The sequence below is a fragment of the Drosophila mauritiana genome, chromosome X (genome assembly GCF_004382145.1).
Source record: "Drosophila mauritiana strain mau12 chromosome X, ASM438214v1, whole genome shotgun sequence".
Lineage (NCBI taxonomy): Eukaryota > Metazoa > Arthropoda > Insecta > Diptera > Drosophilidae > Drosophila > Drosophila mauritiana.
Window position 1 is genome coordinate 5,333,597 of NC_046672.1, and position 21,493 is coordinate 5,355,089.

At 45.3% G+C, this 21,493-nt stretch overlaps 1 protein-coding gene across 3 annotated transcripts in view; it reads right to left on the minus strand.

The window, feature by feature from the left end:
- Positions 1-21,279, minus strand: part of LOC117148145 (diencephalon/mesencephalon homeobox protein 1) — a 30,645-nt gene extending 9,366 nt beyond the window's left edge. For 2 of the 3 annotated variants that reach the window (XM_033315375.1, XM_033315374.1), the window contains exons 1-3: positions 20,465-21,279; positions 14,684-14,734; positions 8,148-8,368 (exon numbers count right to left, since the gene is read on the minus strand). In XM_033315375.1, the coding sequence (XP_033171266.1) occupies positions 8,148-8,368; positions 14,684-14,734; positions 20,465-21,032 (840 nt within the window). In that variant the 5' untranslated portion in view covers positions 21,033-21,279. Of the gene's footprint in view, positions 1-8,147; positions 8,369-14,683; positions 14,735-14,868; positions 14,918-20,464 lie in introns of those variants that run through there. The other variant, XM_033315376.1, reaches the window with a different exon arrangement.
- Positions 21,280-21,493: the final 214 nt, after the last annotated feature.

Below are 21,493 nucleotides of genomic sequence, written 5' to 3' on the forward strand. Positions count from 1 at the left end.
CCATATAAATAGTCTGGATCATGCTGCGCAGCCCCACAAGTCCATGTCCACGTCCATTATGCGCCCATAATTCGCCGACAATTCCTCAATTACGTGGAAAGGTGGCAAGCTGGTAAACTGGTAAGTTGTTAAGTTGGCAAGTTGATAAGTCGGGGGATGACGTGGCTCATTGCCCCCGTTTTCGCCCGCCCCTGTCGCATTTTACACCCCTCGGGAGCGCTGAACAGGGCACGGGCATGTTTTCAATCTATAAAATTAATTTTCTCAAAACCTCGAGCTCGGCAAGTGTTTTTTGTTTGCCGGTCGCCAGTCGCCAGTCCCCAGGGGCACACGAAGCTCGAATTGTAAAATATTTTGCCGTTTAAGCCACTTGTTGTTGCAAATTAGCGTGAAACGCGATTAATATTGTCAATTGTGTTTGGATCTCGTTTCAGTTTCGTTCTCATTTTCATTTTCATTCTCATTGCCGGCTTGGAAAAATGGAAAATTGGAAAATATTCGCTGGCAAACTGGCAAAGGAGATGAAAGTGCGGATTAGTGGAAAATGTCATCAGCGGGAGCAAGTCCTTCGGACCAACATCAATCAATGGCAACCAGTTGTGGATTGTGGAATGACCATCAATCAAGGCTTCGCAACGAACCTTCTGAAGGCCCGGGAAAACTATTTGCCCTAATTGCACAGAGCCGCGCCTAATTTTCCGGCCAGGTAGCAACCCTTTTTTTTTGGTAGCTTTTCGACTACTGGACTGCAAACAATGAAAGTGTCAAAACTTCGCTTTGCTTTTCTAACAAATGGACTGAGCGGCGGCAGGAAGGAAATTAGTTGGCTCCTTTCTGAGCTCAGGTGTGGGCATAGCACAGCAGAACCAATGTGGAACACTAATTTCGAGTTAGCCAAACAATCTAGATGAAAAGCAAGCTGGTTAGCTTCTCGTAGTTCCGATACTGAAATCCATCAGTTCGACACTCTCAATCAAGACATCCCAACCTTTACATCTCCTGGCCTTTCAGTTGGCAGGGATTCTCAAGTGGCCAGCGGTACGTTTCGGTGCGTGGAAATTAAGTATAACTCATTATCGCAATCAAGAAACCCAGAAATCCTTTGCCAGCCAGAGCAACAACATCATTGTTTGCTCTGCCAGATGAAATCGGATTTGTTGTTGCCTGTTGCACACCAATTTTCTACTCAAAACTTATGACAGCCAATTCGAGAGAACGAACGAAAATTATACAGACACTCGATCGCAAGGGGGCCCAGTTGCAGGCCATGACTGTTCAGTTTCTCAGCATATAAGTACGAGATATATACATATACATACATATATTTGTACGTATGTAGACACGGAGCTGTGGCATATGCAACGTCGTCTTCATCCTCGTGCTGTGGGGCTTGTTGAAATCAACATCAAACCTTTAATTTGATGATTCTGCAAATAATTCGTAGGAGTCGTTGACGTTTTTTGTTTAACTTTAACCACTCGCTGCCCCGGCGGACTAAGTCTGTTAACTTTTCCGCGCAGTCGAGGCGTGAAAATATAATAACACCTTTTTAATTATATTTGTCTTCCCCTTCACTCCCCATTTTTAGTGCCCTTTGTTCGGTCCCCAGACAATGCTGCAAATGAGAAGGAAAAAAAGTGAAAGGCATTTCAGTCGAAGCGCAAATTAACCAAAATTTGCCATAGTTGCGGAATTAGAGTGATCAGGGCAATCTAAGCTGGTGATTAGTGTGACCAGGCCTCGTGACTCACACCATCGCCGCTCTTTCCACCTGAGTTACGCCGTTTTTTACCCTTTTTTCGCCCGTTTTTTTCGAGTTGAATGCACTGCCGAGTGGCTCAACCTCATATGGCAACTGTTCGTTTATGGATTTCGCCTGTGGGTATTTATAGAGCCGCCAATTACGATTCGTACTGCCTCCCCATTTTTTTTGGGTCTTCGCGGGGAAGTTGCGCACCTTTGGCAATGTGAGATGTTCGAAAAATTATTGAAACAATTATGGTAGAAGTTCGAATATTAAGTATATAAGTTATTTAAAAGGTATTCATTACCAAACATTTACAAAAAGAAAGCCAGAAATTTGGCTTTGTTAGATATTCCCACCTTACTTAGTGGCAACAAACAGGAAATCCCCGCAAATGAAAACAATTTCCAAATGACTAATTTTCCAAAGTACAAACAGCAGTTTCTTTCTCACACTCACTCTTTCCTCATTTATATAAACATATATATGTACGTATATATTTACTTCTCGATGAGTCCAATCGGACTGTAATAACGAGTTTTATGTGTGGGAGCTGGAAATTAGACTGGTTGCCCAATCTGGACGATCGACGATAATGTTTATTGAGTAAATACAAATGCGAGTTAACACATTCCGTTTGAATTGTCATGCGATAATTACGCCTTTCAAAACGCGATAATAGGCCTCATTCAATCGAGGCGATCGAGAGCTCCAACAGATTGCCCTCTTCCTTGGATTTTTATTTGGATTTGGATTGGGTTGTTGTTGGCTTGGTTTTTTTTTGGGATCCAACTGGTCTACTTAGGTCGATGACAGCTCCAGAAAATCGTTGGACTGCGCCTAATTGTTGGATGAGTTTTGATTTGGCTTCAGCTGGGCAGTTGATGTGGAGAGGTGTTTCAATTATCTCGCACCCGTTTAAGTTGGTGATTCAATTGGGCTCGAGATAAAATCAATTTGTTTCACTTTGAAGGAACTATAACTTGTATAGTTTTAACACACATACCTTACTTATCCATATATATACTTGAGTAAACTAGAAAATTAGTTACCCAATTAGTTAGTGCCCCATGCAGAAGGGCCAATTAGAAGATCCAGTGGATTCAACTACCGGTTGAATGGGTTGGAAAATCAGGGCTTTTCGGAGGCTGGACAAATGAGCGAGCAGCGTGTTCATTTCGCACTAATAAGTTCGATGATATCTATAATGCGGATGGTAATGGTAATCAGGATGGTAATGGCGATGGTAATGGTGTGTGCGTGCAAGACGAATCATTACCATCCGCCGTTGAAGTGGGAAAACCGGCGAAGGTCACGTTTTCGCGCCGTGGGTGGTGTTCGGTGGGTGGGGCACCGCCCGGAATAAACAACAAACAAAGCGAAAGGGCCCCGCACCAGCCGACACAGAAATAAGTGTAATTGCGACAATGTGGCTGCACTTACACGTGTCATCGCAACCTCATCATCCGCTGTCCATCCGAAATCGCGGGAACTTGCTACGCACTTGCTCTCAGGATTTGAGGACCCACCCCGGAAATGTTGGTCCTCTCAAGGGAATCCGAGCATTCGCCAGGACCTTCGGACTAACCACAATGGCACATTGTTGCCATTGACTTTAGGGCAAGGGTGTGGGCAATGTGATGTTCCGCAGCGCAGCAAACAGCAAACCAAAGAAAAAAGAAATACAAACCCTCAGAAGGACACACACAAACCCCGTGCAGTTATCCTGGGATTACCAGCCGTTTATCAATTGTTTGCTGGCATAGTATGAGTACCAATTGATACGTACTCTTACTAATTTTACACAAATATGAATATTTAATCCTAAGCAGCAGAAACCCCTTTAATAGGTCACTCTTTCGCTGCCTTCGCCACCCACTTGCTGGCTGCGTTTCCGTTGCATTTTCCTGGAAACCTCGAGTGTGGAAAATTAAAATCCACTCACCCCTCCTCCCTTTCGAGGGCCACAAGAAATAAAGAAGAAATAATATAAAAAATATATATAAAAAGAAGAAAAAAATACCGGGCATACGCACACACGATGTCAGGGTTGACATGAGCTCGAAGGTAACACAATACTCCAGGCAGCAACTACTTAAAATGCAATTATATGCATTATTATTCGGCTGCTGGGCGAGTATTTTTGTACACGAATACGCGGAATATGCCGATGGTCTGGGGGAGAATCGCTGGAGGAAAAATGGAAGACGACGAGTATTTAAATGCCCACCTCAGCTACTAATTATTACCAGGAAAAACTCTTGAAATTGACGTTTCATTTTGTGCGGCGGGGCACGTCAACACCCCGCCGGCCGTCGAGGGTTAAGGGGCCACGGGCATCGCGATCCAAGATCCAATGCACCAACTCACCAACTCATCTCCAGACCGCCTGTTTTCACTCAAGACAGCCAAACCAATCCGGACCAGAATCCAGAATCCAGGGAATCGAGAACTGGGTACTCGGCCGATCGTCGTGATTATGCACATCGAACTGCAGGCAACAGATTAAGGCACTCCAGAAATTATGAAAAAATAATATTTTTCTTGGAACTGATACCATTTTAAACGAATTGGTACTCGGCACAGAGTCAACAAAATGAAGATCATGAGAAAGAGGCGCGAATCGCCAGCGAAGACTGGCGAACGGGGACTGAAGAATGAAGAACGAAGAATGCAGCCAAATGAGAGCTGAGGTAGGTAATCAGAGTTGCCGAGACAGATTTTTAAAGCCAGTTCAAGATTTTTTAATTCTATAATATATATAGAAATGAAACAACTAATTTCAGCACATGTAGTTTCACAGAAAGCTAAGAACTTAAAGTTTAGCTATTTAAGAACCAGTAGCTTTTATTGATACACATTTGCTGTAGATTTGGCTACTTTTGTTGATCTTTCGCCAGATCTGGTTGGGCATCTCGATCGCCGGCAACGCGGACGGTACTGCGTCAAGTGGCAGCAACGGCCAGTCGACCTGTCTGCCACAAGTCTGCCGAGTTGCCAGCACTTTGGGCCCCACTTTTTCGGGTTCCCAGGCTTCAAGTCTGTGTGTGTGTGTGTGTGCCAATCGGAGGACTGTGGCTACTCCAATGACTCCACAATCCACAAGGTTGCGACCCGACTCGCATTCGCATCCATTTCCATTCGGCGGCCCTCTCTATTCAGACATTCTTCACTTGGAAGCGTCGACACTTCAGTAAATTAGTTTCGTAGAACTTCCAAGACATGCCCACACTAAGCGGACTTTCCATCGAACACTTGGAGAAAAATCGAGGCTAGAATGTGCTGCCATGCTATGCATGGTTGCTCGATCCGAAATCCGTCAGCTGGCATCCGAACGACTATAGGTTCGTTCCAATAAGGCGGCAAAAACCCATCAAGGGCTTTCAAAGTCAACTCAAAAAGCGAATGTATAATTCCGCCTCGAAATTCTTGCGGGGTTGGAAATTTATTCACACAGAAACGTGTAATTACCCAGACACAAAACACAGCAGAATCAGCAATGCACACACACACACTCGCACACATACCAGCACACTCAGACACTCACTAACACAAGGCCAAACACTTACGCACACACACACATACCTCGAAAATTGGCAGCACAAAAAGTTCACTTCAAGTTCGTCTCTCTTTGCTGCGAGCGAGGAAAAGTTGAGGCAAAGTTCGGGCGAGGGCGCAAGAGGCGGGGGTGAAAGCCTGGAAAAAGTGGGCGGTGGAATAGGGGTGGGCGTGGCAGTCGGAGCTGCTGCTACTGGCATGGAAAATTAACAATTTTTCAATTAAAATCAATACGGAGTGTGTACTTGTAGCCGTAGTTTCCTTTTTTGCCGGGCAGGGTTAAGGTGGGCATTGTGGGGTTAAGGGGCGCAGAAGTGGGCGTGGCTCTGCTGTCAGGGTAATCTGCATGTGTGCCTGTGTGTGTGTGTGTGCACTTCATGAAAATAGCTTAAGTGCCTGAAAATATGCAACGCATTCGACGAGCCAACTTTGCATGTGTGTGGAAGATAGAAGCTTCACATGTGTGGGTGTGCGCTTGTAAGGATGTAGGTTTATGTTTGTTTATGTATGTGATGTTAGTTTTTCGGGCGCCGCTGCTGTCATCACGCTAGAGTAAAATTCTAAAGCTTTTTCGGTTCAAATAGTGCCGTTAGTTTCAATGACACACTGTCTGTGTGAGTTCGTTGCACTGGAAAAATACCAGGAGGTGTAAGTTTTTAATTCGACAGATAGTTTCCTCTTCACTTCATTCTCTTCGACGCCTTAGTATGTGATTTCCAAACCTATTTGTTAGAAAATGCCATATTTTCTTTCTGTGTGTGTGACTTCCCCCATCATTCTTGTACTTGTGCATCGTTTTGCGGTTGTTTCGGTCTTCCCCAGTATTTTTGGCCGTCTAACTGTTGAGTCCTTGCCCCCTGCACACACGCACACATACTCACTCACACGCACACACACTGGGGATGGGGATGGGGTTGTGGAGAGAGTGAGAGCGAGAGGAACAGACAAGGATAGACTCCATTTGTGGGCACCGCAAACAACGTTAAATGCAAATTTACGCTCCTGCCACTCCTGCCACAAACTGGTGTACAACTAGCGTGGCGCCCACACCCCCTTCTGGGTTTCCCTCCCCTTCCCCACCACCGTGCCCCTCTCCTTGGATTTTCCACCCATTTTCCCAGCTGTGCACACAAAATGGCCGTGCTTTGGCGCCATTGCTTCACTCCAGTTGTCCTTCGCTCCTGACTCCTTGTTGTTCTTGTTGACTATTGCCGTTATTGCCAAGTTGGAGAGAGACGGAAAACCCCAAAGTGGTGTGGCCAGAGGCGGGGAGGCGGGGGGTCGGAGCGCTCCAGTGGCCAGAATTGAAGTGTTAGTAGTAATGCTACTAATTGGACTCGCTTTTAGCAACGCTTCATGTGCCCCCAAGCAATCTCGATCCCGAGGACCAAATCCCAATCCCAAAGCCAAAGCCGAAGCTCCTTCAAAGTGCTCTACATATATACACACATACATGCACAGTTCTAGTGTGCGTGCTGGGTGTCCTTCTCGAAAGTCTATAATTGGAAAATTTTACACACTCGAACATCAATTTCAACAGCAGCATGCAGCATGCCAGTTGAAATGTTGAAATGCCAGTCGATATGCGGATAATGGGACGGGGGCATCAGTGGGTTAATTACGTGCCAGCGATATATTTTAATTGGCAGCGATCATAATAATTTCGTTTGCACATTCTCTATTATTAGTACGATTTAATTTAGATGTTGACAATGGCACATTTTAAATTTTCATTCACTTTTAACACTTTCTGCCCTTGAAATACACTTGTTTTCTGAGAAGCCAGAACGATGGCTTTTCGCTAATATTTAATGGCCCGGAAGCCCGAAGAGTCTGCCATTAGCAATCCGACCGATTTCCAACCCATCCGTTCGACGATCCCGAACTTAAAGCAATTGAGTGAGCGAGGTGAGTGGTTAAAAAAGGGCAAATTCGCCAAGAAATCGCGCCATAATTACTCTTTTTTTGTGTGCTAATTAATCACACACACACACGCATACACTCATGGTCCTTTTGGGGTTTGCCTTTTAAGGGTGGCAATTTGGCTCAACTGAAGCTTACTCGATGCACGCACACATACAGACAGTGTGCCCGTCTCGCTCGCTCGCTCGCGCAGGCTGCGGACTTAGAACAATAACGGCCATTAAAATGCTTAATTATAAATTCGCAAACGTTGCTGAAAATTTCTACGTTTTTTCCCCACACCACGCTGCCAGCCGTCTCCCTCACACCCAATCGCCGTCTCGCTTGCCCAGCGTGAAGCGGACGTTAAATGATTTCCGGATTTTGCGTTGTTCGCAAAGCTGTGCACACTCTATCCATGCACATATCACAATGGAGTTGTGACTAGTCTTACACTTAAATATTAAGCAACAAAATGAAAACTATCGAAACACTATCGATTGCTATACAGCAAGATCGATCGATAATCTTGTTCACCAGTGGCTTATGGGCTTTGAAGCAGGCCATCTATACCCTTGGGTATATGTAGAGTAAAGAAGTGGAGAACCCCCGTCGGAGGAGCTGCACTTGAGATTCCCCTCCTGATTGCCGTGATGACGCTGCACACACAGAAACTGAAGGAGGTGTGAAAAATCAGGGCGGAGACATCCAAACAAGCGTATGAGCAAGAAGCATATTTTGAAAAGACAAAAGGAAATGCAAATTGCTTGGCCGCCTTTCTGTTTTGCCAACAGCAAACACCTACGCGGCGGATGTAATTAGTTTGTTAATTCATTAGGGGAATAATGCGACGAGCATACTCCATGGAGGGACTGTATTATCGGACGCGGGACAATGCCCGCATATCGGATTACCTGGGCAAGCGATGCCGATGCTGACTCACCTGTATGCGATCCTCGGGCAGCTCCGTCTTCAGCGACAGCATTTCGCGGGCATAGACATCGGGATAATGGGCTTCCTTGAAGGCCTCCTCCAGTTTCTCCAGTTGGTAACTGGTGAATATGGTGCGGCTGTGTCGTCGCTTCTTTTTCTTCTTTTTGCTGTTCGGTCCAACTCCGAAGCCATTCAAGCCCTCCATGCCGAAGTCCTTGGGCGCCAGCGATCCTGCAATGAGTCGTTGAATAAGAATTCGTTTTTTCACTTTCCCCAAAACAATCTGCTCTTCGGTTTTATTTTTGAAAAATCTTAATATATTCTTGTCAAATTAGTTGACGAGAATCCCACGACCCGATGCCGGAAAACATGTGGCGCTGAAGCGCGACTTGAAGTGGTTTGTTATTTTAATATTTAATAATTGTATCTAGTTTCCCACTTGTCTGCTGGTTATCTGATTTTTTGTTTCTTTTTTTGGGGGGGTTGTCACACACATCATCTTTTGTTCCAAGGAAAATCCCACTTGAGAAGGCTGCGAAAAGCGGGGTGAAAAGTGAAAGCGTCGAAGGAGGACACCGACACTGGCTGGGGATCCCTATTCGGATTGGGATCGAAGGAAGGAGCTGACAGCCGCTGACAGGCGCGATTTGAGTTTTCGATGAGTGGCAGTGGCAGTGGAGTTTTTGCACAGTGGAAAAAAACATGTGGACTTAAATACCGCAGTTAAATATCCGAATGTAAAATCAATGTATAACCATCGATAATCCACACAAAGTTGAGCGACCTGCCGCTGAGTTGAGGATGCTGACGAGTCTGAGGATTGAGGATGAGCCGATGTCTGGGTATCGAAGCCACTTGGCGCGGATTGAGAAACCGAGTGCTTCGAGGGCTGCCAAGCAGCCTTGTTTTGGCCAAATCGAACTTGGAGCCCGAAGCACCCGGAAAACATAAATGCACAGTGACTCGGTGATCGAGTGGTCTGGACCACTCCGCAGTTTGGAAAGTATGGAAAAGTATGGAAAACAAAACACACACGACCAGCGGCGCATTCGTGCAGCCAGCAAAAGGAGAAGAAAAACAAAAAAAGCAGGGAAAAAAACATTTCGCATTGAAATTCGATATGAAGAATGAAGTAGAAGCAGACTGTTGTGGCGGCTGACGAGTTGTTCAAGTGAAGCCTCATCCTCATCCTCATCCTCATACCCATTCCCATACCCATACCCATCCCATTCCCATTCTCGTTCCCATCCCCATTAACATTCCACTTCCCGCCCGTTTTTCCCACTAAATGTGCGTGAAAAATATCTGCGGTGCTGCTGGTGAAAATGCGTGTAATGAATGCTGAAAATTGCATCTTGAATTACCGCGCAAAAATGCAATTCACTAGAAGAATTCAAGGTGTGTTGAGGGAAATTTAATTGTTGTGGCCGTTTGGGCAAGGAAATCGATTCGAGGGCACCCGCAATTAATGGGTGTGTGTTTCACGGTCAGTTTTTAATTGATCACCAGCACCTGCTCGTCAATAAACATAATTAAAAAAGTTTTAAGTTACTGGATAATTAGCTTGAATAATTCTAAATATTATACGTATATACATATATCCTAGACAAATGTCGGAAATCAGTTAATTTGGAAGCGCACAAAAGTAGGCAACGTCGAATTTCTTGCTCGCTTTTAATGAGCTCATGTGCACACACACACACACGCACGCACGCTCTGACTGGAAAACCCCGCATGCCGACATGCACACACACACATGCATCACAACATATTAGCAATTAAAATTTTCTTAGTTAATTACTTTAAGCAGACGACGACGAAGGATGAAGGACGAAAGGATGTCGGCGACGTCAGCTGGGAAAAATGCCAGAGCAAAAAAATGTCGCCATCCAAATGAAAGGCGACAGCACTCTTCCATCTCTCTCGCTACCGCTGGGCTTTTTCTCGTCCTCTCTCTCTCGCCCACTCGCCTGCCCGCACAAAGAAAGTCGCGCCTTCTCTTTCTTGCGTGGCAAGTGAGTTTTATGAAATTTATGCGCATTTCACTAGAAAATTTAATTAGGAAATCTAATTTGCTCAAAAGCGCATAAAAAATGTTGTCGCTTCTAAAGGAGGTGGGGGAGGTGTGGTGACTTTCGTCCCCAATCCCGCCGAAATTTCACCATCTCTATCCCCATTTCCCTTTCCGTTTCATTCCACGTTGTTCCACTGACTTGTTCATTTTGCGAGCTGCCTCCTGCTTGTTGGCCAGCTAAAGTTACTGGAAGAAAAGTGTGCCCATGTTCATTAGAACTACAATTTTTCACACGCCATTGCATTTTTCTTGATTATTAAAATAAGGTTAAGTAGCTAATCGTAATGAATATATTATTGCTGCATACTTTTTGACACTTTCGTAATCGTAATGCTTTTAGTGACATCGAAACCCTGCCGGAAAAGTGCCCATTATTGTTTCCGGTGTGGCTTTTCCTTTGCCCCCGCCCTGCTCCTGCTTCTTCCGCCCAATTCCGCCCACTTTCCCGCGCACTTTCCCCATTTCCGCGCCATGCATCAAGTAACCAACAAAATGACTAATTCCTCGTCGCTGTGTTGGTGCGCAGCGGTTGCGTGTGTGCGCGTGTGTGTGCCGCATGTGTGTGTCGCATAAACAGTTGCATGGCAAAATACGCTAATAAAGTGGCTGAGTTGTTGGCAACGCGGCAGCGGCGCAGCTGCGCAGTCGACGCCGACAGAGGCGGTGACAGAGGCAGCGGCGACGACGTCATCGTTGAAGGGGCATTTCGCTATTCGCAATTTGCATTAGCACCCAAAGTGGCTGCGTTTTTGTGCATGTGTGTGGATCTGTGTGTGTGTGCATTTGTGTGCCAGTGTGAGTGTGGGTGTCCTGTGAACTGCCATTCGGATATTCGCTTATTTTCGTACGCTTTTTTCGTACTAATTAGAAATGAAATTGAATTATTTGCTTGAGGAATCAAACAGAAGCCACAAACGTTAAAAATCGGAAAGAGGCTACGGTGAGTGGACCAGTAAATGCTCCAATTAACAGCTTTGATAACCTGCTTTTTGATGCCGTCGGGTTAATTTCCAGCTGCCTCTGCGCATAGAAAGTCCCTTGATCTTCATCATCAGCGTAATCATTATCATTCCATTTATTAAACAGGTAACATAAATGTCTTCTAATTAGATCACATAACATGCAAAGCTAGCAAATACAACCCATTATCATTGCACATTTGCATGAGTTCACTTCTAATTGCTTTCCCCTTATTTCAGTTTGATTTTTCAAGAATATCGCATTACCAAAGAGCTGAATTGTAGGCCAAATAATGCAAATAGTAACTCGATTAACCCACATCTAAGTTTTCACATCCGCTGAATTTCCTGCACTTCGTTAACGCGCCAAGATTTCTTTAGCCAGCAAAAATAAAAAAGTGAAAGAGCGAAAAGTTTTTAGTGGCAGTGTGGTTGCTGCTGTTGTAACTACTGTTTTTCCATATTCTTGTTACTGTTTATTGTTGTTGCTGCTGCTGGCGGCGGAGGAAAAGCGTTTTGCACTTAAAGTTCGTTGGCGAAGCGGAAAGGAAAGGAAAGGAAAGGAAAGGTGGGCCAAAGTGTGCCCAAAAACGAGTAAAGGGTTAAGAGGCTGTGCCGTCAACTTGGCTATTTCAAAGCCAATTTTCATACTAATTTTACAGGGCATATCTTATATTTAGTTTTACTATGATTACTTTAACATTTTGCAGAAATATTATTAAGTTATTATTAAGTTATTTTATACACATATGAAGATGCATAATTTAAGATACTTTTACACCTGTTTTCGGTTACTTTAGCCAAAACGAACAACACTCATTTTTCACAGAGGTGCTGCTGGCAGCAGCAGTCACTTTAACCAACTTTGACACAAAGCTGGCTAAAACGCTGCCGCCCAAAAGGGGGCAACTACCGTCAGTTCGCCTGCCTTTAAATGGGGGGGATCGAGGATGCCCAGTGGGTGGATTTTGCCACTGCTGGGCGAAACAATGCAGTGCCGAAGAAGCCAGCAGTCACTCGACAAGCAAGGAATCTAATTAACAATTTTCCATTGAGTGCGCAAATTACGAGGAACAGGCACAGAAAGCGGGGGCATACGGCAGGCCGACGGCAACGAGAGAGAGACGGCACTTGCCGGGCAGAAAGAGATGGCACCAAGGGTCGCAGAGGGGCAGAGGGAGCAGAGGCACGCAGACAGGAGCAATTAGACGGCCACGAATGCCGGACAATGTCAGAGCGAGTTTTCGGAGTAAATGCCGGACAAAGTCCGTTTGCTCGAATTTGCATAGGAAATGTATGGAGAGTATATATATATATATATAAGATATATATAGGCAAATAATGAAGTACTATTATTGTAAAAGTATCGAAATCAACTAGAATATCGCGCGGCATAAAGTTATTAGGGTTACAACCTGTTTCGTACAGCTGACTAGCTGTTTTCCGGTGTTGCAGATATCTTCATCGATCCTGTGACTAATTCACTTTGTTCACCGGCTGAGTCTTAACCCTTTGACAACCCAACCCAAACCAAACCGAACCGAACCCAACAGAAGCCACCTTCATGTACATGTGTTAGCCCATCTTGCGCGTTTTATCACCCTGACATATTCACGTATTCAGTCAACTGGTGCGATGTGAATTGCGATTGGTTTCGCTTCACACATGTGTGCCGTGTGTGTGCTGTGTGTGTGCTGTGTGTGTGCTGTGTGTGTGCCGTGTGTGTGTGTGTTGGTTTTTTGTTTGTCTTGCGTGTTTCAATTAAGCCGTAGAATTTTCTCGGGGGGCCTTTGCTTTCGACATGGCCAGCAAATAAAACTTAGACACGCTCGAAAGAAAGGATTCTGGGGGTAAGGCAATGCCACGAGGGGGGAAAAAATGCCAATTAAAATCTTAGCCATGACAAGTGCAACACGATGGTGCAACAGCCCCCGCTTTCCACTTGCCTCTTGCCACTTCCCCGCTTCTCCACTTCCCACTCTTCCATCCAAGCTCCCATTTTTCAAGGCAAATTGCCCTACTTGTCAGTCTCTCGGCTTCTTCGCTTCTTCCTTTGGCTTTTGTGTAATCTTGTCTTGCAATCTGCTCGCAGCAAATGGCTCAAAAGTGCCTGCCCCTCCGCATTTTCCCCCGCCCTGCCGACCGCTTTTCCTCTGGAAGAATGCAGGCGTCGAGTGGAAGACTTAAGCAGGGCACTTCGCCCATAAAAACAGAATGGAAAGAATGCGCGGCCAAGTGGCCAAGTTCGTGTTGCCTGGCCCAGTCAGAGATTAGAGTCTTGGAAGAGCCCACTACACGGCAGCAACATCGTCAGCAGCAGCATGCAACAGCAGCAGCAGTAGCAACATGCAACAGCAGCAGTGGAAGCAACATCAACTTCAACATCATTCAACTTCAGGAGCAGCAACAACAGCGACAAAAGGGCAATTAAGTAGGCCCAAGATCTTGGCAAGAAAGAGTTAAGAGCCCCCAAGAAGGGCGTAGGATAAAACAATCATAGGATGTCTCTTACATTTAAGCCAAGACTCAGACTTCCACTTCAGCTTTTGGCTTTAAAAACAATTTAAGAGCAGTTTAAACTGCATAATGAAAGGATATATATATATTTCCAAAATTTGTTGATTGGATCGAATCAATGGTATGGTGCTGATGTGCGAACTTTCAGCGACTTGCCATCTATTGGAACCCCTTTTCTAAGGATACCCCTCGAATTCCTGCCCATTCCGCTTGTCCCATCCTTTGAACCAGTTTCCAGATCCTTTCTTATTAGACAAGTTTATGTGTGCGCTTCGCATTTCTTTCGCCTTTTGTTCTGGGATTCCCCCTGCATTTGTATTTGTGTTCGTGTGCGAAAGGGTTAAGGCGGAAAGAGACCGCACGAGTTGGGTGCGAAAGAGAGAGGGAGAGAGGGAGTGAGAGAGAGGGGTGACAGGAGGACAGGATGTGTGAGGTGGCGAGGATGCGAGGAGAGATGTATGCGCGTGCAAATTGCGTATAAAAGCGTATGTTGAAAATATTTATTGCCCGTTACGAATGCAACAAAATGAAAATGGAAATTTCATTATTTGACTTTTGTCTCTCACATGTGTGTGTGTGCGTGTGTTTGTGTGTGTGCGTGTGTGTTTTCCTCGTTTTTTCGTTAGCTAAATTGTTTATTTTATTAGCAATTTGGAGAATTTATGTGCGCGACATGTGAAATTTGCGCTTCACCCTTTGCCCTCTGTTCTCTGCCCTCTGCCCTTTGCCCCTGCCCACTGTCCTTGGCCACGCCCCCGGGCCGCAGGAGCTAAAGGCGGCGGCATCCATGAGTCAAATTGAAGCGCAGGAATGCCCATTAATTAGGACGAAGCGCGAGTCTGACGCCCTCTGTTGGTCAAAAGGATATTCAGCTTTTTTGGAGGGGATTGCGCAAGAGGGATTGCAGTCCGAGGAGTCCAGGATATATGGCCTACCTTTAGGCTTCCCCCGAATTCGATTATACCCGGGTTATAGCAATTAAGCATGTGAACTTACCGGGCAAACAAGTTCCGGCTCCGGCGGCGAAGCTTTTGAGCTGCGGAAATCCTGCAATGAGACACAAAACCACAAGTAAGTATGTAATCTAATGCATTTATTTCAATATAAGTAACGTGTTTCCCTCGACTTTTAATCAACTTTCTATATCGTTCAAGGCGATATCCTTCGAAGCGAGTACGTACTGTACAGGCAGCAGTCGCGTTGGTATTTTTGCATTTATTAGCCCGACAAGGGCCTGCGAATTAACACTTAAAAAATTGAGGAGCAGAGCGTTGCAAGCACATGGCATATGCAAATGCACTGAAGAAAAAACTAAGCGAAATCACAAAAATATAGTAAGAAATGCCTTGAATGATAGCACTATTTATTACCTAGCATACACCAAGGCAATCAATTTGTGAATATTGAATATTGTAACCTCAAGTTTGGATTGCTCAGAACTGGCTGAATTTTCTCTCTGTGCCGCTGGCACTCACAAATGCAAATCGGCGACCTCGATGTCGAGAACGAGGCAGGCACTCCTTGCCGTCTTAACCCCTATCTGGCCCTGCCAACCCCTCTGGACCCAGCCACCTCCGCACCCCGCACCACCTCGCGTTTGCAGCGAGCGAGTGACATATCAAAGCAAAATCAAATTTGACAGACAACCGCGCTAATTTCTGCTCGATGTTTCATTGTTTCAAGGCGTTCGTCTCGTTCGAGTTCGTTGTGGTTTGGTTTGGCTTTCGCTTTGTTTCGGGGCTCCAGAAGGGGAATCGGAATCGGAATCGGAATCGGGATAGGGATAAGGATTGGGATTGGGATGTGGCTGGAGAACTTGGAACTGAAATTGGGACGCTAACTGAATACGTCAATTGTTTTTTACGGTGACGCATTCGCATTCGCAATCGCAATCGAGAACACAATGAGCGCTCGAGACCTCGACATATGCCAACAATAATAACGATGATGGTGATGCTGATGGTGATTATTATGTCGACAATCAAGCCGCATTTATTAGCTCTCTACCAGTTCAGAAATACCAGTTGCCGATGAAATTCGATATTACTGCTCGAAAGAATTGCTGAAACAAAAACGAGGCAGAAATGAAAAATAAAAAAAATAAATAATAAAATAAAAGTGGGAAACTGCAAGTGACGAAGTATTTATAAACTGATTAACGCTCGACAATAGCTGATATGGGTCGCCAAGCAAACGGCGAACTTGGGGTAAATATGGGAAAAATATGGGAAAATACCAGGGAAGCCAGGCAATCGGAGGGAGCCAACGGCGGACCGCACAAGGCGATCGTGGAGCGTGTGGAGCGTGTGGAGCGTGTGGGTCGTGAGCATCCGCCGCAATCCGCCGGAGGTCATGATGCAAAGTAGCCGATTCGGTGTCCAACTTGGAGTGTATGTATACTCGGGCGTCGTGAGTGAAAATCAAGTGCATTAATTAAAGCGAAAAACGAGCAGTTCCAATAAACAAATGCATTTGTGGCAAATTAAATGCTATCAAATATGAATTTCAAAAAGTTAAAATGAATGCTGTAAGCACAATTAGCCCAAAAGCTAGTGATCACAGATCGCTTTTTGTGTACCCCAGGTGAATCACTTCGTGGCCACAATTGAAACAATTTCCAGACGAAAAAGTGCTGAGTAGCCACTCCAAATAGCCAGATAGATGGCCATGCCATGAATAATTAGCAGTTGTAGTAGTTTGTTGATTGTTGCCGTGTTCGAGTTGGACTTGCTGCCGTTGGACAGTGAAAGCAGCCACATTCCGAGCTCGAATTCGAATTCAAATCGAAATCCAACTTCAGATCCAAATCCAAATCCGTACCGCAATCCCACTTTCGAGCCGCTGAAGAAGCAAAGCGGCCGCCGAGGCAACTCAAGTGCCAAATCGTGTTTATTTGCGTTATAAAATTAGCGCAGTGCAGTGGCGTCCACCCAAGGGGGTCGCGATTGCCCCACAAATCCCCCCAAATTGGCGCCCCTGCAACTCGCTGGCTGTGCAGTCAAAGTGAGTTGAGCTTTTGGGGCACGAATTGCCCGGCTCTGATTGCCATGTGACGGGGCACAAAATCCAGCTTATGAATACATGAATACGAATGCGAATACACTGGGCAACTGGATTCGAATATGACTGTGACTGCTATATATACACTCGTATTTTGGTAAACTATCGTGCGAGTATGCTTTCATTTACATGCGGCTTTCATCTGGTTGCTAACCTAAGTCTATATAATATTATACTAATATTCACCAGCATAGTTATCGCATTTATTGCGAGTGTAATTTGTGATTATCGTGAATGAATTGCATGGCGTTCCGTTTGAGAAAATTTGAAATTATTGCGGCTAATTCCGTTCGATGTGAATCAACTGGCACCCCCACCCACACAATCGGCAGGCTCACCCCTTGCACTCACACTCATTCACACTCACACTCACACTCATTCGCACTCACACTCACACTGGCACGGACAAATTAACCCTTGAGTGGCACTCGGCACTTCGTTCGTCAAGTTGCTTTAATTGACTTTTAAATTCGCAAAAAATCAAAGCGAAAAAGTGTGACAAAGTGCCAAAAACAAGAATGCGAAGGAAATAAGTGGCGTTTGGCGGGGAGGCGGTAAAGTGCAGGCAACAACAACCGAAACAATAACTGCACTCGTGGAACGCTGACGCCGAACATTTTCACACCTCGGACAATGCAGAATGCAGAAAGTGCGGGGCGTCAAGGGGTTAAGCAGCAGGGTGGGGAACGCTCAAAAAATGTATGCACAAAATGTGAAAGAAAAAAATAGAAAAAATAACCAAAAAGTGAGAAATACTCAAAAAACGAAGGGCGTTTGTCGACACTTTTCCGAACTTCTCCCACATTCTTCAACCGTCCGCTTTTCTAATTTACGTCAACGCAAAATCAAAGCAAAGTCAAAAGGCGACCGCACACAATGTCCGAGGTAGTTTCTACAATTAAGAATATTTTTATCAGCCAAGGAGACACACATGCACATGCACCTATACATATATATGTACATATATAATGGGGCTGGCTATTAGCAAAGTGGCTCAAATATCAAAGGGCGGCACATACGGATATTTGGCTGTTGGATGGAGATGGCCACAGTTCTCGGCAGACTGACAGCCAGCAATTAGCAGTTCTGGAGTCAGTGATTGCAACACTTCCGTTGCCACTGGAAACGATAACTGCATGCAATCGGTGCAATACTGCTGTGCACCCTTATTGGCTAATCAGTGATAAGGAAATCGTGATAGTACTGTAACCGCATTGAACATAATATCTAGTGAGTAAGCAGTGCATCAATCTGCACCTCAAGCTGTCTAACTTTTTAAGTTAGTTACTTATTATCTGTATAAATTTTTGGCATAGCTGAAAAGTGGAAAATACTAAATGGTTAATTTCGAGAGGCAAGTAAATTGCCGAAATCTTTGCAGCACAAGTGCACCAATACATGCACAATTTAGTATCGGTGTGTCTGTGTGTGCGAGTGTGTGTGGGGGTGTGCAAACACATCAAAACGACTGTCACAACAAAGCGACGCGCGGAGCCAAAGTGAAAATTGTCAATTAAATGTGCGGCGGCGGGAGGGGCGAAGAAAAAGCGCTTTTCTTATTGTCGTTGGGCAACCAATTTTCCGATTTGGGTTTCCCTTCTGGTAAAAGATCAAAGGCACTTAATGGAAGGCGCCAAGTACTCAGCTCTGGACAGGAAATCCGTCCGAAATCCGCCAGAAATCCGACCGAGCTCCGACCAAACCTGATGCGATTTTTTAATTGACGAGCTGGCCACGCAAATGGGTATAAAATCAACAACGGATACCCGAAATATTCGTACGACAACATGCGGAGCGAGTTGGAAATATGCAAAATTAAATAGGATGACGCGAATGAAAAGCAGAAAGCAACGCTTAACATAACAGAACGAAGTGCTAAGAAAATAGGGAGTAATCTTATGAGCACGACTATTGCATACCCTAAAAATATAAGCTTTTACTAAATTATAAACTTTTAGCAGAGGCAGGGCAACTGTTGTACTATTATACCTTAACTAATGAGCACGACTATTGCATACCCTAGAGTATAAACTTTAAGCAGAGGCAACCCACTTTCTCTTCCATCGCAGATCAACTAGCACTGTTTATTGTAATTAAACTAATGAGCACTATTTATATAACCTTAACTAATTGGATATAGTTTAAAATGTAATCCCTGTTTGCTAGTCCATACTACCCATAACTATTTAGCAGCGCCCAAGTGCTCTTTCCCACATTTATTAAACGCAAATTACGACGAAGCTGTGGAAATGGGCAATAAACGGATAGGAGTATTGTAATTAAAATAACGCAGAAACAGCGAGCCAAAAAGAAAGCCCCGCAACATGCGAAATCAATAAATAAATAATAAAACCCTGAAAAGGGTCCGGAAGTGTGGGGGCAAACAGATTTGAAATCAAGAAATCAGATTCGATATACTCGTATGTATATCTACATACATATGTACATATGTATGTACGTACATAAGTTGAGTGAGTGCGCAGTGAAATTGGCACAGTGAATCAGTGCAGAGCAATGGAAATCGGTGATGACGATGATATTTCAACGCTAATTAAAATAATAATAACAATCATAACAGCTGCCACTTGAATCTGCAAGATTATCGGAGGGCCTGGCACTTTTCACAGTGAAAGAAATTTGGGTGATTCTGTTATCAATGGCATTCAAGCTATAATTCGCAAATGAATTGAGAAAAATAACAATTTAGAGTGCTTAAGTTATTGCTCAACTGCTTACTTCTCACTTACTAACTAGTTCCTAGTTTTTTTTACCGTGTATCAATCCCTGCACGGCTTTTCATGCCTTTCTGTTTATCTGCCTTCACTGTCATCGCTCCGACTTCGGATGATATTGCCACTTGCAAATGAGCTTTGAATCGAGAGACAGCAGGTCGACCCAAGTTTGCTGCCAGTGTGTGGGATTTTCTTGCAGTGTGCGTGTGTCATTGCCTGTGCTGATCGCCAAACAAAGGCGCACCTACAGTGGCACCAAAGCGCCCAAAACCTACTCGAAAAGCACACCAAGCTTATTATTTATTAATTCAAATTTCCACTGATTCTAGAATTTTACTTAAACAATATGAGAACTAACTATTGCAACTATTGTGGAGCCCAGTTTCTGCTATGTTCTAACCAGGGTGCATCACACAAACACTCACACACACACAGTGCAATTAGCAGCTCAACTTGAGTGCTGGTGCTTTGGATTGGAGTGGCTTCGGAGGCGGATTGCCGGATCGCTGGAGCGGTGGAGCGGTGGATCGGATGCGGGCGGTGTGTCGTTTGCAGTGGGGCCAAAGCTGATTTGGCGGACGATGGACCGCTGATTAATTCCTTTTTTATGCTAACTAAGCGGCACTCCAGACACCGATTCGCCCCACTGTGTGTGCGTGTGCGTGTGAATCGAATGTATCTGTATCTGTATCTGAATTTGAATCTGTATCTATGCATGTGCATGTGCGCCTGTGTTGGTGTGTCTGGCAGGTGACAAAACCAGTTGCGATTGCTAATTGCGTTTAAGCTTTGATTGTCAGTGTAAATGTGCATGGCACACATCGAACAAAAGATTTCTCAAATCGCTATAGCGATATATATGTTAGCTAAGCCACTTTTCAACTTTCCCATGTTTAGTATATGCATAAATTAAATAAAGATCTGTTATTTGCTAACTGCAATTAACTGCAATTTGAGTGGTTCGCTGGCGTGGACAGTGGCTTACCCTGCGCGTGCAGCAGCGGGTGGTGCGGATGGTGGGGGTGGTGGTGCTGCATCGGCGGCGGCGGCGGTGGCCCCCCAACGGCTCCGTGTGGGTGGTGCGGGTGGTGGTGTGGGTGGTGCTGGTGCTGATGCTGATGGTGGTGGTGCACCGCCGCGGCCAGTTGGTGGGGCATAAAGGCCGCTGCCACCGCCGCATGGGCATTGAAGTAGGCCATTCGCGAGGCGGCCGCCATGGTCATTTGGTGGTGCTCCCTGTACTGATGGTGGTGCGGCTGCTGCTGTTGCTGTTGCTGCGGCTGGTGGTGCTGCTGCTCTTGTTGCTGCTGCTGCTGTGGCTCCGAACCGCTCGTTAAATTGCCTTCGGCCGCATTTGTTGGTGTTGCTGCTGATACGGATGATGTTGCTGCTGTTGCCATTGTGGCATTTGTTGTCTTTGGCGGCGTTGGCGTTTGGCGCTCTTTTGCCACCGTTGCACCGGCAGTTGTCGTCAGATCGGTTGGCGCTTCTGTGGCCGCCGCCACCGCCAGGCCCAGCAGCTCCTGAATGGCAAAGGGCGAGCGCTGCGGCATTTTCGATTGCTAATATTTCGATCTATGTCTAGATATTGGCGTTGTCAAAACAACGCGTTTGAAAACATCATGCAACCCCAATTGAAAAACCAACAAAAAAAAAACCAATGGTAAGTTTTGCAATTTCGTAAGACTACGCGAGAAATGCGATTTGCGAATGGAGGTTTTGAGATTTTTTGCGCTGGCACGCGTCGCAGAAAAACACACAACAAATTCGCAATAATTTCCACGTTAAACTGTTGCCTGCGTTAATGTGCACCAGGAGTTTTGTCGTCGCAGTTGCTGTTTCTGTTTGCTGTTGCTGTTGCTGTTGCTGTCGTGCTGTTGCTGCCGTTATGTTGCTGCTGGTGGTTGGCTTTCGACTTGGCTTTGCATTTCGCTTTGGATTTGGCCAAGGAGGCATTCAGCTAACAAACGGTAAACGGCCAGCGGAGCTTTGCTCTTCCGAGGACCTCAAATCG